The sequence below is a fragment of the Chaetura pelagica genome, unplaced genomic scaffold (assembly GCF_000747805.2).
Source record: "Chaetura pelagica isolate M959 unplaced genomic scaffold, ChaPel_1.0 scaffold37, whole genome shotgun sequence".
Classification (NCBI taxonomy): domain Eukaryota; kingdom Metazoa; phylum Chordata; class Aves; order Apodiformes; family Apodidae; genus Chaetura; species Chaetura pelagica.
In genome coordinates this window covers 161,392-178,039 of record NW_009954567.1, presented here as the reverse complement: position 1 = coordinate 178,039, position 16,648 = coordinate 161,392, and the positions used below count along the sequence as shown (strand labels likewise).

Sequence of the window (16,648 nt, the reverse complement as noted above, 5' to 3'; positions counted from 1 at the left end):
TTAAAACCTTCAAGGTGGGGTGCACTCTAGAGAAACATAATGAACATACACATTTTACAAAAAAAGAAGAAGTTTTCTTCCTCAGGAAGGGGACTTGATGAACTCTCCTTTGAATATTTCCATTATCTTAGCAGGAGAAACAATAAAATCAAATTATGCTCTAAGTGAAACTGATTTGTTATAAGAAATATAAACAAACTTAGAAATTTCATGTGTCCAAAGATAATGATAGGTATCTAATATTAATCAGTGATTTCCCTTTACTACATAATTTCAAAAATCAAGCTGTGCATCTGCTGTATTAGATACCCAGGCACTTTTCAACTTTAATGTTGACAGCTATCTTCTAAAACTTGATGACCATAAGAGAATTAAGATCTTACTACTCTTGTAAAAAAAAACAAACCAGAAAAAAAGCCCCCAAAAACCAAACTGGTTTTTAAATTACTGCCTCGTTAGTAAGATCAGCATATTAAGCTTGGCTGGAATACAGAGACGCAGTAGATTCTGGACTGTTGAGATTCCAGTTTGGTGTACTTTGGTGTTTCTGGAGGACTTCAAGCTCCACTGCACAAAGCAGCATTCAAAATTCAATAGGAAGCTTAAATGGAGAAACAGTTCTTGTCTGTGACTGGAAAATAGTGACATCAGCCAACTGGTTGATTACACTGGAATTGGGTCAAAAACATTGCTTTAAACAAATGTTAGCTAGCATACAGGGCAGCTGATCAAAACCAAAACAAGAATATAATCAAATCTGGGCAACACAAGGTAGTTTTATGACTTTTTAGCTACAACTGAGTACACAGCACTTACACCATTCTTTAGATCTACATGGAGAAATCTGTCTCAACTGTTTCTTTTGTGACAGCTGGGAGAGAAATCTCAGTTGCATATGAAAAGGACTACCCTCCCACAATTTGTAATAGATTTCACTGATAATGTATTGATGAATCAATTTGGTAAGTAAAAATTAAAGTCTATAAATCAAAAGTCATAGATATGTAACCCAGGATTCCAAACATAATATTGCATATTATTAAAATTAATGATTTAATGTCATGTAAGACTAATGGAGTTTAGGCTATATATTCAATGTTAAAGCTGAGATGTTATCACCTTCTTGTTAGGCAAGAGGAAACTTCAATGAAGGTAAACATGTAACTAGCAGAAAAAAAAAAACACCACTATAATTATATAATTAGTATAAGCAAATGCTGTGTGAGGCACCTGAGACTCCTCTGACTTTATTTGTGAATATTTAGCTAATTTAGGTTTCACTTCTGAAGATCACAGAGAATTATTGCTATCTCAATATTTTGGACTAAACTTTGCCCATATCTAACACAAAAAACAGTGCTTTCTATTTCAGTAGTGAATGCTTCTGGAATAATCATAGTATTAACTTGGGCAGAAAGAAGGTTATATAATACATATTTGTACAGAATAGTCTAAGTTATTAAAATGTTAAGTTGAATATATCATGCTTTCCTCCTCAGTTAACAAACTTCTCTTGTATAGAACAGGAAGAAAAAAACCCAGCTTCTACTGATTTGTATATGCAAGGCTGGTAAGTTTAAACAAGACAGTGAATATAAAATTATCATCAAAGAGAATCCATAATCTTTAAAGTTGCAGCTGATTTCAAACATTCCTTCTGATAGATTCCTAGTACAGCAATTTTTTAGAAGTATGAACACTCCAAATCTCCTCTATTTATAGGGAAGTTTGTAACAGGTTCAATTGGAGACATCAAAAACATTTTAAATAGACATCACAAGATGCGTCTGTAGTTTAAAGGTCAAATTTATTAGGAGATTAAGAGATGTATTATACGTGGACTATAAATACAGCACAGCTGACTTTATTCACAGTCAGACAGCCAATGCCAACCTATTTTGTAGACACCCTTGTTCTTTTGTTCCAAGAAAAGTTTGCACCGTAAGACTTGGATTTAGGTTTTGGAATCTTCTTCTCTTCAACATCATAGCTCCAGCCTGGAGGTTACAGGGGTAATGGTGGGGGGAGACAAGAAAAGAAGAGAATTTAAAACATTCTTAGCATACAATATAGAGCAAATGCAACCTAAACCTTTTAGCTTTAGTATCTTGTTCTCCACATAGGAATCCACTAGTTTTCTTCCTTTTTAGTTGGCAGCAGAGAAAACTGAAATGTCATACATGTGACATACACCCATTGTCTCAGTTGGTAAGACTTCACCATACTACCTACCTCACTTTTCTTTACTCCTACAAAAAACTTCACAGTTATCAGTGAAAAGCTCAACAGGGAACACTGCCTGTCCTGCAAGTCTATGGCTCCACAACTCCATAGCATCACAGATGTACTGTGTGTATGCTGGGCAAAAAAACAGGTAAAATAAAGAAAAGGAAATGCGGGAAAAAATAGCACACAGAAGATCTCTCTCAAAGGTCAGGAGAGAACGGAGACCTTGGAAATTTAGAAAAAAAAAAGAAGGCTGAGAGGACCAAAGAAAGTAAGAGCAAAGAAAGAGAAAGGTCAGGTTGGATGGGGCTTGGGGCAATCTGTCCTAGTGGGAGGTGTCCCTCCTGATGGCAGAGAGGTTTGAACTAGATGATCTTTAAGGTCCCTTTCAACTCAAACCATTAAGTTAATTCTGAGATTCTTTGAAAAAACTTCAGAATCAGAAAGGAGATTAATATTTAACATTTTTTTAAGAACCTAAAAAATGAGGAATAAAAGAAAAGAGAATGAAGTGATAGAAGACAAGTAAATTATGTGATAGTTAAGCAAGAAAAATGCTAAAAAATGTCAGAAAAGAGGAGGTGGAGACATAAGTGTTTATGTAAATCAAAATGCAAATTGGTTGCAGCCTCCAGGTGCCTGGAAAGTTGCCAGGGCAGCACTCAATATTCCAAAGTTTGGTCTCTTTAGCTGCAACATTTCACTCAAAGTTGAGATACCTGAGTTGAAGCTAGAAGTTGTCAAGTATGCAGTTTTAACTGACACTAATAAGACGATACTTTTCTTCCCTAGTTTTAAAACAAAAACTTGATAAATCCTAAAAGGCTTAACATATATCTGAATTTTTACATTTTAGATGGTAACAGAAAACACTAAAGATACCTCTACGCATCAAAACATGTTTTCTAAGATACACAAAGTATCGGATCATTGTTCCTCAATTTTGGGTATTCACAAAGTCACACAAACATTTTCTTCATGTTTATTAGGCTGAAGCAATGTTATTTTCCAACTTAACTATTCTCTGTAGAAAATACTGTAATAGTAGTTTTGAAAACATATTATTTCCATCTGTGCAAATACTAGCTTTTGCCTACTGTTCTGATTAAAAATATAAGTTTAAGTAAACAGACAAAACTAGATCCAGACACAGACTTAGGTATTTCAACATCCAGCACTGTAACACCTAACTCTGAGGCACTTGGATGCTGGAAGCGAATCTACAGCCCCAAGTTGTTGCTTCATCTTTTTAGACACTAGACAGAGAGAAGCTGAGTGCCTCCAAATGAGATCTGCATCTGCCAGAACAGTGACTTGGGCTGCTGAAGCTATGCAAAATCCACAAATGTAGTTACATCTAACTTTGGATTGGAAGAGGCCACCATATGTGATACTTTCACATTCTGGAACAGTCTCTTTGAGTTAGGCACTTTCAGCTGATCATGACAGAGAGCAGAGGTCAGTTTTATAATGGATCATAATGGTGGGGGAGGTTTCTTGCCCAGAACCCTGCCATACAAGCTAAGTGGATAGAAAGCAGATTTTATTGCCTCTGGAAGAACATCCTAATCACCTGACTAATCATTGCTGGGGAGTAGAAAAACTCTCCATCTTTGTTACTAAAGCTGTATGTTTTTAAACAACTGCATCAGCCATGTGGGCAGGACAAAAATGAATGTAGGTTGACAGGCTATAATTTCATCCAGTTGTAATGTTTCCTCCTTGTCTCGACTTCAGACCATCCTCAGCTGTTATACTTTGGACAGAAAATGTTCCCATTTTTGTAGTCAATGCTGTTATTTCTACATTAGAAAATACACTGGATAGGGCAGGCAGAAAAAGCTTGTCACAGGTTTCTAAAGTTCTTCGGTGAGAAAGTATAACTATTAATTTTCTTCCAGAACCTACCTGAATAAGGCTTGGTTCTCATTCAAAACAAAGATTCTTGCAAAACCATTACAAAACTAATGCTGAGACTGCAACACTTTCCCATAACATGAAAGGCCTAGATTCACTACCTCTGGCACATTCAGCAATATTCCCCCATTTTCCTCCTCCTCAAATAAAGCACTAACAGTTTACAAGTTTTGTTGAATAGAGGGAAGGTACTTTATCCTCTAATTTTTCTGTTGTTAATACTTTGAGTTGAAGATTGCCTATAGAAAGCTGTATCCCTGACACAGAATACGTACCATTTTTTTCAGCAAAGGCAATGGCATCTTCTTTAGTGGCAAAAGTAAGAACCATGTTGGATAGTGGATCAGCTCTGTAAGAAATCAGATGACAAATTTTAAGCACATTTGAAATATAATTATATTTGTATTTCAAATGCTAGTCAAAGGCTGTATTATGCACTTTTTGAAGTACACCTCAGGTGCCATTCAAAACTCCTTTATTTTTAATTATTTCCCGGATGAACACTGACTTTGTGCAGGCTATTGTTTCACTCTTACAGTCTCTTAAACTTTCTTCCTAACTTCTTGTAGAAATTATTATTTAGATTTTTTATTAGACAAACATGTCTAACCACTTGCTGAGGTTATATGTAGAGTTCTTTTTAATTTTTAAAGCTGTGTAGTTCCTCTCATTTTGGAAGATCAGGAAGCTTAAAGGTGCCCATTAACCTGGGAGACAATGCAGGAGGACAAGACGAAATTGCAAGAAACTACTGAAAGAGCTGCCTCTCAACTGTTCTCTCTTTGAAGTTAGAAGGGTAAACGAAAACACAACCAAAGATAATTTGAACTCTCTACAGTAAGGGACATATCCTAGGACTGCCAGAGGGGAGTGGAACAGGGGGAAATACAGCTTCTAGCAAAGGAAACAATGCAATTTTACATGACGTACACATGGAAAATTGATATATTAAAAACATACATCCAATACATTCCTCAATTAAAAAAACAAACACAAAAAGAGGATAAAGGCAGAAATTACACTTTCACAAGCCACTTAGATGGGTTCTCATAAAGACATTTAAAGATTTCTTTTGCAAAGGCAGTAAGGAGAATTATGAACTAAGAGTCAGTCCATGGTGTGATCAGTGGAAAATCAAGTGACCCAACTATACTGCAATATTGTGAAAACTTCTGCATATTATTCTTCTCTTCCACAACTAGGGTTGGAAAAATCTCGAGACTACTTAGCTGGGAAAAAAGAAGTTGTACACTAAAATGTAGTGAGGGACTGGTGCCTACTCAGTACTGCACGTCTGGTGAAAACCTTTCAGGACAGGCAGACGAGATTGGAGGACTACGCAGAAATATTTTAATGTGGGATCTTTTTAATGTTTTAATCTTTCATCCAATATAAATGTAGGTTTTTTAAATTTATTTTTGTAAATGAGCTATCCATGTGTTTAAATTTGTGATAATCTGAGCAAACTGGAGTTCAGAATGGCCAGGATGATGTCCTGAGAGTGTCAACAACAGAAGTTGTTGTTTCAGCTTCACTGAAAATAATTGTATCAAAGAAACAAGAAATGCAACATAAAAAGCAAACAAGACTATCAAGTGATAGAAATATAGCAAAGATGTGCAGGTAAATAAATATACTGAGTTGAGTGGAAAAAGGCTTTAATCTCTAGACCCTAAAAGGCTCTAATTCACTAATCCCACTACATTACTGAAAAGTAAATGGGAAAACTTCTAAGACCTTTTATTTGGAGAAATAAAATCTGAAGAGAAGAAACTCTTCTTACTTAGGTAAGAAGGTATTCTTGGTATTAGGTATTAGGTATTCTTGGGTGTTAAATGGTAATTTGAAATTACCAGAATGTCCACTAACAGTTTTTGTGAGAATTCCTTAAATTAAAAAGCTGGTTTACAAAACTCTTGACCTAGCAATGTTAATTCTCAACACAGCACTTGCTTTTGGCGTAGCTGGAGCTTGCTTGCACAGAAAATAGCCCTTTCCCTGACGCAAAATTAAAATGCATGCAGAGATGGATTAATTCAAAACAGGCGTTCCAGTTTAAATTCCCACAATAAACTCACGCCAGGACAATTTAAGATACAGGTAAGCCCTTAATACCATGGCTCATTTTTCTAGGTGGTTTATTTAGCACAAATGGTTGTGACTGTTAAAAAGGTTAAAAGCCCTCATTTTGGCTGAGACCATGCAAAATCCCACCCAGAAAATGGTAATTTTTCTGGGGAAGTTCAAGTCAGCTGGAAAGCAAAGGAGGATTAAAAACAAAACAAAACAAACCGAAACAAAAACCACAAAAATACCAAAAAAACCCCAAAACAACCTGAACTGAGGTAGGTGTTAGTGGCACCTGCTACAGTAGTATGATTTGTGCAGTGGTAAAAGTAGACCATAATTTAGTGTCTGGACACTTGGGGGCACACAAGACAGGAGGGAAAGGTGTATTGCTCGTAAATGGTCTATCAATTAATTGAGGCCCTGTGAAACAGCCTGCTCATTACTTGCTTAATGTAGTAGCTACCTGTAGTAGTTGAGTCATGCAAGCCATACATGTATTAAATAATTGAAATCTTATCCTCTGAAACATCAATTTAAATGTTTAAGGTGAAATGGTGAAAACTCTAGGATGTGCTTAAGAAGCAGTCATCGTTACATACACGCATGAAGTTCTAAAGAAGTTATTTTAAGATTATATTTTAATACAATTGCTATTTTAATTCATGTTTGGTGTTTTTTCTGCCCAAACAATAGCTGAGCTTGGCTTCTCTAATGCTTTGCAATATCAATGCAACTGAGATGTTACAGGTTAGAAGCTGCCTCAATTTTTAATGGGAAACCAAGATAAGAGGAAGACTTGATTCCACGGTTATTTTGAACTAGTATTTCTGAATACATTTATTCTGTAAATAAATAAAGGTAAAAAACCCCAACAAGTGTAACTGGATTAAGAATGCTAATAATCTCAGAAAACGCATCCTCTAATTATTTAAAATTTAAGGCTTTAAGTTATTTTTCCACAGAATTTTGCGGGTTTTGATCATAAGTGCCACTATAGATTGCAGCCAGACATTTTCAATACATGTATCCTTTTAGAAGTTTGAAAACTAACCTCTAGTGATTAATTTTTGTTTATGTAGAATAATTAACTTTTCTAAATATCCCTCAAACAAGACAGTTTCCAATGAAAATTACAATACTGTCAGATGAATTGCTGGCACAGTCCTCACAGTTTACAGGAACTCTAACGACATTGTAAAATGTAGGTAATGTATTTATATAAGGAAAAAACAATGAAAAATTAGTTGTATCCAAGTTATACTTGCATCTACAAATTACAGAATATTTTCCTAATTTTAGTAGAAGGGTTAGTAAAACTGCCACTTTAGACTTCTGGAGGGCAAACCTTGACCTGTTCAGAAGACTGATTGACAAACTCCCTTGGGAGGCTGCCTTAAAGCATAAAGGAGTCCAGGAAGGCTGGACACACTTAAAGAAAGAAGTTTCAAAGGCACAGGAGCTGCTGTCCCCGTGTGCTGGAAAACCAGTAAGTGGGGTAGGAGACCAGCCTGGCAAAATAGGGACCTTTGGCTGGACCTTCAGAACAAAAGGAGAGGCTATGACCTTTGGAAGAGGGGACAGGTCACTCATGAAGTCTATAAAGATGAAGTGAACCTATGCAGGGTGAAAATTAGGAGAGCCAAAGCACAGCTAGAGCCCAAACTATCTACAGCTGTTAGGGATAATAAAAAATATTTCTATAAGTTCATTAACAGCAGAAGGAGGATTAGGGAAAATCTCCATCCTTTATTGGATGCAGAGGGAATCTTAGTAACAAAGGATGAGGAAAAGGCTGAGGTGCTCAACACCTGCTTTGCTTAAGTCTTGAGCAGTGAACTAGCTGTTCCATGGATATACAGCCACATGACTTGGGTGACAGGGAGGGGATGCAGAATGAGGTCATCACAATTAAAGAAGTGTTCAGAGACCTACTGTACCACTTAGATGCACACAAGTCTATGGGACAAGATGGGCTACATCCAAGGGTGCTAAAATAGTTGGCAGATGTGATTGCCAGGCCACTTTCCATTATTTACCTGAAGTCCTGGCTAACTAGGGAGGTCCCAATGGACTGGAGGGCAGCAAATGTAACACCCAGCTGTAAGAAAAACAGAAAGGAGGATCGGGGAAACTACAGACCTGTCAGTCTGACCTTGGTACCAGGGAAGGTTGTGGAGCAGATCATCTTGAGTGTCATTAGAAGACATATAGACAATAATCAGGGGATCAGGCCCAGTCAGCATGGGTTTATGAAAGGCAGGCCCTGCCTGACAAAACTGATCTCCTTTAATAACCTGGTGACCTAGCTATTGGATGAGGGAAAGGCTGTGGATATTGTCTATCTGGACCTCCAAAAAGCATCTGACATGGCTCCCCATAGAAGTCTCATAAAAAACTCTGGCTGCTCATGGCCTGGATGAGCAAACGATCTGTTGGGTCAAGCACTGGCTGGACAGTTGGGCCCAAAGAGTGGTGGTCAATGGAGTCAAGTCCAGCTGGTGGCCACTCGAAAGTGGTGTTCTTCAGGAGTCAGTGTTAGAACTATTTCTGTTTAACATCTTTATTTATGATCTTGATAAGGACATACAGTGTATTTATCAGTAAGTCTGCAGATGACACCAAGCTAGATGGGAGTGTTGATCTGCATGAGGATAGGGAGGTTCTACAGAGAGACTTGGATAGATTAGATTGTTTGGCTAATGTTAATGTTATGTTAATGTAATGCTTCAAGAAGGCCAAGTGCCAGGTCCTGCACAACAACCCCATGCAATGCTACAGGCTTGGGGAAGTGTGGCTGGAAAGTGTCTGGCAGAGAAGACCTGGGGGTTCTCATTGACAAGTGGCTGAATGTGAGCCAACAGTGTTCCCAGGAGGCCAAGACAACCAATGGCATCCTGGCTTGTATTAGAAATAGTCTGACTAGCAGAAGTAGAGAGGTGATTGTCCCCCCGGACTCGGCACTGGTGAGGCCACACCTGGAGTATTGTGTCCAGTTTTGGGCACTTCAATTCAAGAGAGAGATATTGAGGTGTCAGAGCAAGTAGAGGAGAGGTGAGTATTGCTGTTTTGTCTAGCTAAATTTAAAAGATGCAACTGAGAGCTGAGAAGGATTTACAACTTCCAGTAACAAATATAAACCTCTTTCTCTGATGCTGCCATACACTAAAATGATTGCAAATGTAATTACTGAAATTTATGGCTATTAACACTTTTTTCAAACTCTACGACATGGTGTTGTGAGTTAAAAATGCTTTGAAACATCATTACTCATATGACTAACAAACCAAACCACTTACTGTAAGTACTGTTAAAATACAAATAGATTTTTAAGTAGAAAGGACACTTCAAACTTCAAGTTTAAACGACCAGTAAGAGCCAAATATTGAAGTAAAGTATTTCCAAATTCAGTAACTACTCACGTAGAAGCCCAGCCCATTAAAGGGTTCTCCCAGCGCTCCCTGTTATCAAATTCCATCTTCCATTTCTTTGTGTTGTTAACTCCTGCTTGCATTGCATTACGTGTGGGAACAAAAATGTGAACTTTTCTGGTTTTGATGTGCTCATCTGGAACACCAGTTAAAGCAGCAATATCCTATGAAAAACACAATGGAACTTGTTAAAGAAGAGTTCACTTAAAAGGCCTGTAAAATAATAGTGCTTATGCTTTTTAGAAAATTTCATGCTCTATTTTTAAGTTACAAAAAAGAAAAAAAAAGCTGCAGAAAACTGTGTTATGAGTCCAGCTGTATAAAAGTAAAGCTGAGACATGTTGGGGCTGCTATCTTCCTGCCTCTCCCAGCTGAATTAGCTGTTGCATGGATCAGTTACATGAAGCAGCTCACCTCCCAGCTACGCAACAGCTGGTGCCAAAAGAGGGACATGACAATGCCTCCCATCCTCTGACCACAGCTTCAAAATCAGGACTGCTCCAAGTTCCACCAGCTATCACAAATGTGGAAATACATAAACCCATACTTCCCTTTAAAGAAAATATTAAGAGCACAGACTGAAATATCAACAAATCCCCAAATTTTACATTACCATTAGAAGCTTGAACTTCGTATGAACAAGATTATTCATCAAAATCCTAGCCAGTCAACTACACACTGCAGTGTAAGTGCTTTCACTGGGGCTTAAGTCTGTATATAATTAAGAGGCACCAATATCCATGCTGACTCAAGAAGCTATGCTTAGCATGAAGAAGGAGGCAGGAGGTTACTTTCCCACAATAATCTATTGATTGTTTGAGACTGCAGAGCAGGTACTAGAATTCAACTGTCTTATTTCTCAAACTATTAGGTATTACACAAAACCAACTCCCTAACTGTTTTTCAAACTATGAATATCAGCTTTCGATAGTCAAGTCTTCTGTTGATATTCAAAGTCACACAGAATCACCAAGGCTGGAAAAGACCTTTAAGATCAAGTCCAGTCTATGACCAACACCATCAAGGCAGAACATTTGGTACTGGTAACATACTTCAGTATTTTTATGAAAGACAAAAGGATGCAGGAGATTCCAAAGGTTAAGAAAAAAAACACAACACAACCCCATGCTTGTAACATTTTATATAGTCAGAAGTAGGATGCCCTTTCTTTACTAAGGCCTGGCACTTGTAATCCCTCAACAAATAAACATAACATAGATAAAAACTAAATGTTCAAAAACGAGCCAGAAAACATTAACTGGCTTTAGCAAAGAATAAGGAAAAACCTTACAAGATCTACTATGAAAAATTACCCTCAGCAGCATCTGATACAATCAAACTGAATTTCCTTGCTAAAAACTAAACAGCAATTACATAAAATTAACCTGTCAGTTCACCCTAGTAAGGAGTGAAATCAAACATCAAATCCATCTCTAAGGATGCTAAACTATTCCCCTTCCTTACATACTTAAAAGGCCAATGGGAGCTCCTTGGTCTCCCCTCCCTGCTCTCCCCTTCCCTCCTCTCTTCAGGAACAAAGAGTAAACTGGTAAAAGTCAAAAAAAAGTGCAGCAAAACTCTAGGCATATTGAACTGACCTCACAAGTACTGCCATTACTTGAATTAAAAGACAAACAAGTTTAAATAAAACACTGTGGCTTTACATGTCTGTAGCTACTAACTTTATGGGATTTGTTTTGTGGCAAACTTAAAGGCTCTTGGTGCTGACAACAGATCATCCTTTGAAATTATACAAGTCTCATTTTATTTCAGAAAACAATTTTTAGGAGATCAGTCCCTCAAAACTACACAAAGAAACAAGTTTAAAGCATTTTACTTGTATTTAATTCGAACAGCAGGGGAAACAAACAGGCATGCACACTAATTTTCCAACTTCTGACACTTCTATTCAGAGTCCTAAAAGTAACTGTCAAAATATCTTAACAATTCTATTATAAATGCTTTTATTAGAACCAAGTAATATTTATTTTTAATATTAATCTAGCAGTGATAGGAAAAAGAAACACTACAAGTCACTGGAATGTTACAACCTGTATGTAAGACACCTCCTGGCAGACTGGCATTTCTGACTGCTGTAGCTTAAACCAGTTTCAGGAGGAAATTGCTTAAAGTTTCTTATTTGAATTGGCAAAGTGCTTTGTTTAAAAAAAAGTGTTTTTTACCTGCAGTAAAGTTCGGTGGTGCTTCAGTGTTCCAGCTTGCCTGTTTACAGGAAAAGGCTACTATATTAGCCTTTGTTTCTGTATTTAACAAACATGACTATTAAGAAAATGTGATAATATTCACAGAAAAATTCCTTTTCCTCTCTTAAATATTCTACTACATGCAGAATTCCAAGTTTGTTGCCACTTAATACCTCCAAATATATATGCTTAAAAAAGCTCAATTATGATTTTTTAATTTATTTTTACTATTATTATTTTCAACAGCTCATCTGTTATTAATTTGATACTTCAGAGTTAGATATTTTTTAAATTGTTACAGAATTCTGTAGAGTTAATAAAACAAGGTATTATGCTGAACAACATTATGGACATAGACAATTTCTCTTGTCAAGCACATAAGTGCATAGAGAACACAGTCTAAAAAGAACATTAAAAACCAGCAAATGCTCTTTTAAGAGGTAACTATAGCTAAAAAATATGCCTAGACTTGTTAATCTAGATGAAAATAAAACCAAAACCTCAGAAAAACCATAAGTCCCCTCAAGCCATGTTCTTATGGGCATTCAGCTGACTCCAAATTGAAGTTCTTTCACTAATGCTATAGGATTCTTCCCATAAAAATCCTTTCAAGGTGAAAAATAACACCTGCCTACTTTCAGAAACTAAAATATCTACATGGTGTTGCTAGCTCTTCATATGTTGGTTCACTATATCTAAATTTTCCATGCCTTCTGGGAATCTAGCAATTGTTTATTGATATCTTCCCCATTTTAAAGCCGGCAATTGAACAGACAGTTGTTAGGACAATGAGTTTCTGGTTTCTGACGCCCAAGTTGTGCTGACATAAAATCACTGTTTTTGCTTGCTGTAGACATGTAAGGTACTGTAGCATAGCTGAGCAGTTGCCAAAGATATGGAATAAAAAGGCTTGGCATCTATCACATACTTGACACCTAAAGAGCACAGAAGCTCTAAAATTCCTATTCCCTGTAGGCGCACTCTTAGTCTAGACAAACTGATTTCTCACACTTTTAAAATGCATTACAACACTCTATTGTGATCATTTCATCCACACAGCTCCAGCTAGTGACAGAAGAACCTGTCCTTTAAGCGACATTTCAATGGGCTAAAGCTCCCGCTCCAAGATGCCATTAAAACAATATAATACTTGAAAAGAACTATGCTGCACTGGATTGAACTCTTTACTGTGTCTTCAGTGCTTTGTTCTGAGTTCAAGTTCTCATTGAAACTACCTGTGAACCAACTTTCCAAAACAAAGATGTTTTTGACAGCTGGTTTCACATTACTAACTTTTTTTTTTTCTTTTTTCTTTTTTTTTTTTGTGTTTCTTTCTGAATTTTGCTATATTAGCACAGTAAAATGCTAGTGAGGTGTTCAGCTTTCAAAATCCTAAATAATAAGATGACAATATAAAAGAATTGAGATGTAAACTATATAGGTTTGTTTTATTAAAAATTAACAGTGTTTCACTTTTTTAACACAAGCTGTCAACTAAAAGGTGCATTCTGACACTGTTTTTCTTAATATACATGGAGGATTTGATAGAAACCTCTGAATGTTTTTCGAATTTAAAATACTAATTTTGAGTCATTTTGCCTCTTGGAATAAGCTGAGGGACTTACTATTTTTAAACACCAGAAATCACATCCAATTGCTTACAAATGAAGAGGACATTTTGTCTTTATTATAACACTATTTAAGAACAATTGTCATGGTGGAAAGCCTGGTAAAGCTTCTTGAAAGAGCAACAAGAAATTATACATGTACTATACAGCAGCAATAAAAACTGGATCACAGAGGCAGTGTCAATGAAAGCATTTAGCATGAAGATGACTTTTAAAGGAAATGAGAAGTTTTAAGTACCTCACTAATAGCACATATTCCAAAGGGGACAAGAAATGGAACTCAGGAATTCAAGGGGAAGAGACAAAATGATTGAAAGTTACCTCTGAAAACAAGAGACTTTGAATAGATGGGTCAGGTGTGCATAAAGGTGTCATGTCTCTCCTATCACATTTATTTCCACAGATAGGCAAAAACATAACCACTACAACTATCTACTGTTCAGCACCCCTCCCCTTTTTCTTTTTCTTTTTTTTTTTTTTTTTTAAATAAAGGAAACGGGGAACAAGCAATGGGAAGTTGATGTCAAAACACAGAAAAACCTCCCAGCAAGCTTCCAGCAACCACCCAGGATTTAGAGTCTTGCTAGCCGCTCTCTTTTCAATACCAGAATTTCACACATTTCAATGACCATTATGACTTCAAAGAATCAAATTTTCATCATTGTCCATCATCTGCCGGTTGATTTGTATAAAGGAGTTCTTCTGCATGCACTCCAGACAAAGGCCTCCTTACTTTCGTGGCTATATATCAAGTTTAAAAGTTCTGTTTGTGACAGTTGTGTCTGTGGTAAATTAGGGTAACACTGAAGGAGTGCAGCTGCTCTGCAGGAACCTCCTTTTTGGCATCATTTCACTTAAATAAAAACTGAATAATTAGCTTCTGCCTTTATTAAACCACAAAAAATGCCACTGGCCTTAGTAATTACTTCCGGTTGCCCCACGTACTTAACCTCAATAGTTTACACTTGTTAGAAAGGAGGGAAAGTAGAATTTTTCTGTACTTTATAGGAGTTTACAACAAGTTTCTCTCATTCCCAGCCCCAACATGTTTAACCAGAGTAAGTGCATAAAGTTTTGCTATAAATTCATGTTGAGATACACTTCCTTTAGGAGCTGTTACATCAAAGCACAGAACATATTGCATAATATAAAATAGCTGACATGGAAGAAGCTTTTTATTTAGCGTGCTCAGCTATATAGACTGTAAGTCAGGATGAGAACATTTACGTTTCTACACTTCAATACAGTATTTTTGAAACAAATGTGAGAGAAAAGAATCTACTATGCAAATTTTAAGTGGAAAAATGGAGCAGAATGAACCAATGTGGTCAGACAACATTTATCTAACAGTTACAGACACAGCAAGGGGGAAAAAAACATTTGCCCTTGGGAAACTCTGTATCACACATAACAGTTTTCTTTCAGGCCTTACAATCATTTTGCATTATCACACTGATCTGTGAACACAGCATTATCCATAATGTGTTCTCCCACCCTACAGAATGGTTAATAGGTAAGTTGCAAAAAGCAGTGAAAGAATCATATTTTTAAAAAGAAAACCAAACACTATAAACAGGAAACAGGATTCAAATATAATAATGACTGCACAAAAGCTTCTTTTTAAAGAAAAAACTCCTTCCATAGCCAGCTTTGCAGAAAATATGAAACTGGATAAAGAGAAAAGAATATGCTGAGAAATGAGTCTTACAGAGGCAGAAATTGTCATCACTAGTATCAACTTAAGTCCATTGTAATACTTCTTAGTCAACTGACTGCCATGGTGCAGAGGAGATGTCAGCATCCAAACCAATCCAATATTTTCAAGTGCTATTCATTTCAGCAAACTCTACTCATCATTTTGCATTTCACAGGAGAGGATATGCTACTCTAACAACAACAAACGCTATGCATTCGTTGTTGTTGCAAAAACTCCTTGGGAACTTCGCTGTCGTCCTACTGCACAAGGCACTCCACTTTCCCTTTTCATGCTCAGTATTATTCCATGCTGCTTGCATGACATGCTACACACACGATGGCATTACATAGCACATCCACTAATAAAGAACTGTCACTTGGATTTGTTCAGAGAGAACACACCAAAAGAGTAAACAGAAATAATTGACTGGACTACTAAAAATGCCAAGTGGCCTCTACATATTGGAACATGACTTCACACTAGGAAGTAGAAAACTTCCTGCTCATCAACCCTTCCTTCACATCTTAAAAATTTTTACTTAGATAGCCTGCATTACATTCCCAAATTTTTTACTGAGATTTGTCTCCCATAAAAGTTGTAAAAGATCATTTTCATTATTAATGGTAGAGTTATGGCAAAAGCTGCTGAGTTGGGCTTTTGTTAATTTAACCCATTATACTAAAAATATAACAAAAAAAATTCAGCTCTCAGTGCCCTGACAAGCCTCAAAACAGAGAGAGACTTTTCTTGAAAAGCATACAAAAAATACCTATCCTTCAGCCTGCATTCTTGAAGGACAGGTAAACATTTAGAAATTTAAAAATTAAGCATTTGAAACATGTAAGCCCCAATTTCAGCACAGACGGGTATTTCATGCTCAGTATAGTTTTTCTGCCAAGAAAGAATCAAAGAGCAGACAAAACTATTATTTAACTATTAATAATGTATTTTTTATTGTAACAATATGTTTTAGTTTTGTAAATGCTGTCTGGGTAAATGCCATGAAATTAAAGTGAAGAAGAATCAGATATAGTAGTCATCAGAGATTTCAGTGTGGTCATGACATTCTTCAAATTGAGGAAATCATAAAAAGTGTGCTTGTCTTGAACAGGGTGGATCTGAATTACTTGCAGCAGATCTTGTAAAGTCCTTTTTCTTGTAACACAGCAAGACCTAGAGAACACACTTTCTAAAACACACTCGAAGTAAATGTAAGTAAATCTTTTGCTTACACACAGAGAACTGGCTGGCTTTTTTATTATCTGCAAGGTATTTTAAAAAACAGTTTTCTACAGTGCACAGCTTTGAAGCATTGTACAAGAACTTCACAATCCTCAGATTAAAAAATATGCAAAAAATCAATTAGTTAAGAATAAGACAATGGCACTAAGCCAGTAAGTTTTTAGGATGTAATCTTTCAAATAAAAGGAGAGTCGGTTTTTGTTTACCTGCATTTAGAAAAAGAAAGTAACTGGACCA

The 16,648-nt window shown here is 36.5% G+C and overlaps 1 protein-coding gene across 1 annotated transcript in view; it reads right to left on the bottom strand.

The window, feature by feature from the left end:
• Nucleotides 1-1,788: 1,788 nt before the first annotated feature.
• NDUFS4 (NADH dehydrogenase (ubiquinone) Fe-S protein 4, 18kDa (NADH-coenzyme Q reductase)) overlaps nt 1,789-16,648 on the bottom strand; it is a 28,308-nt gene continuing 13,448 nt past the window's right edge. Inside the window, exons 3-5 of the mRNA XM_010005391.1 lie at nt 9,633-9,805; nt 4,419-4,492; nt 1,789-1,997 (exon numbers count right to left, since the gene is read on the bottom strand). Of these exons, the coding sequence (XP_010003693.1) occupies nt 1,894-1,997; nt 4,419-4,492; nt 9,633-9,805 (351 nt within the window). The 3' untranslated portion in view covers nt 1,789-1,893. The remainder of the gene's footprint in view (nt 1,998-4,418; nt 4,493-9,632; nt 9,806-16,648) is intronic.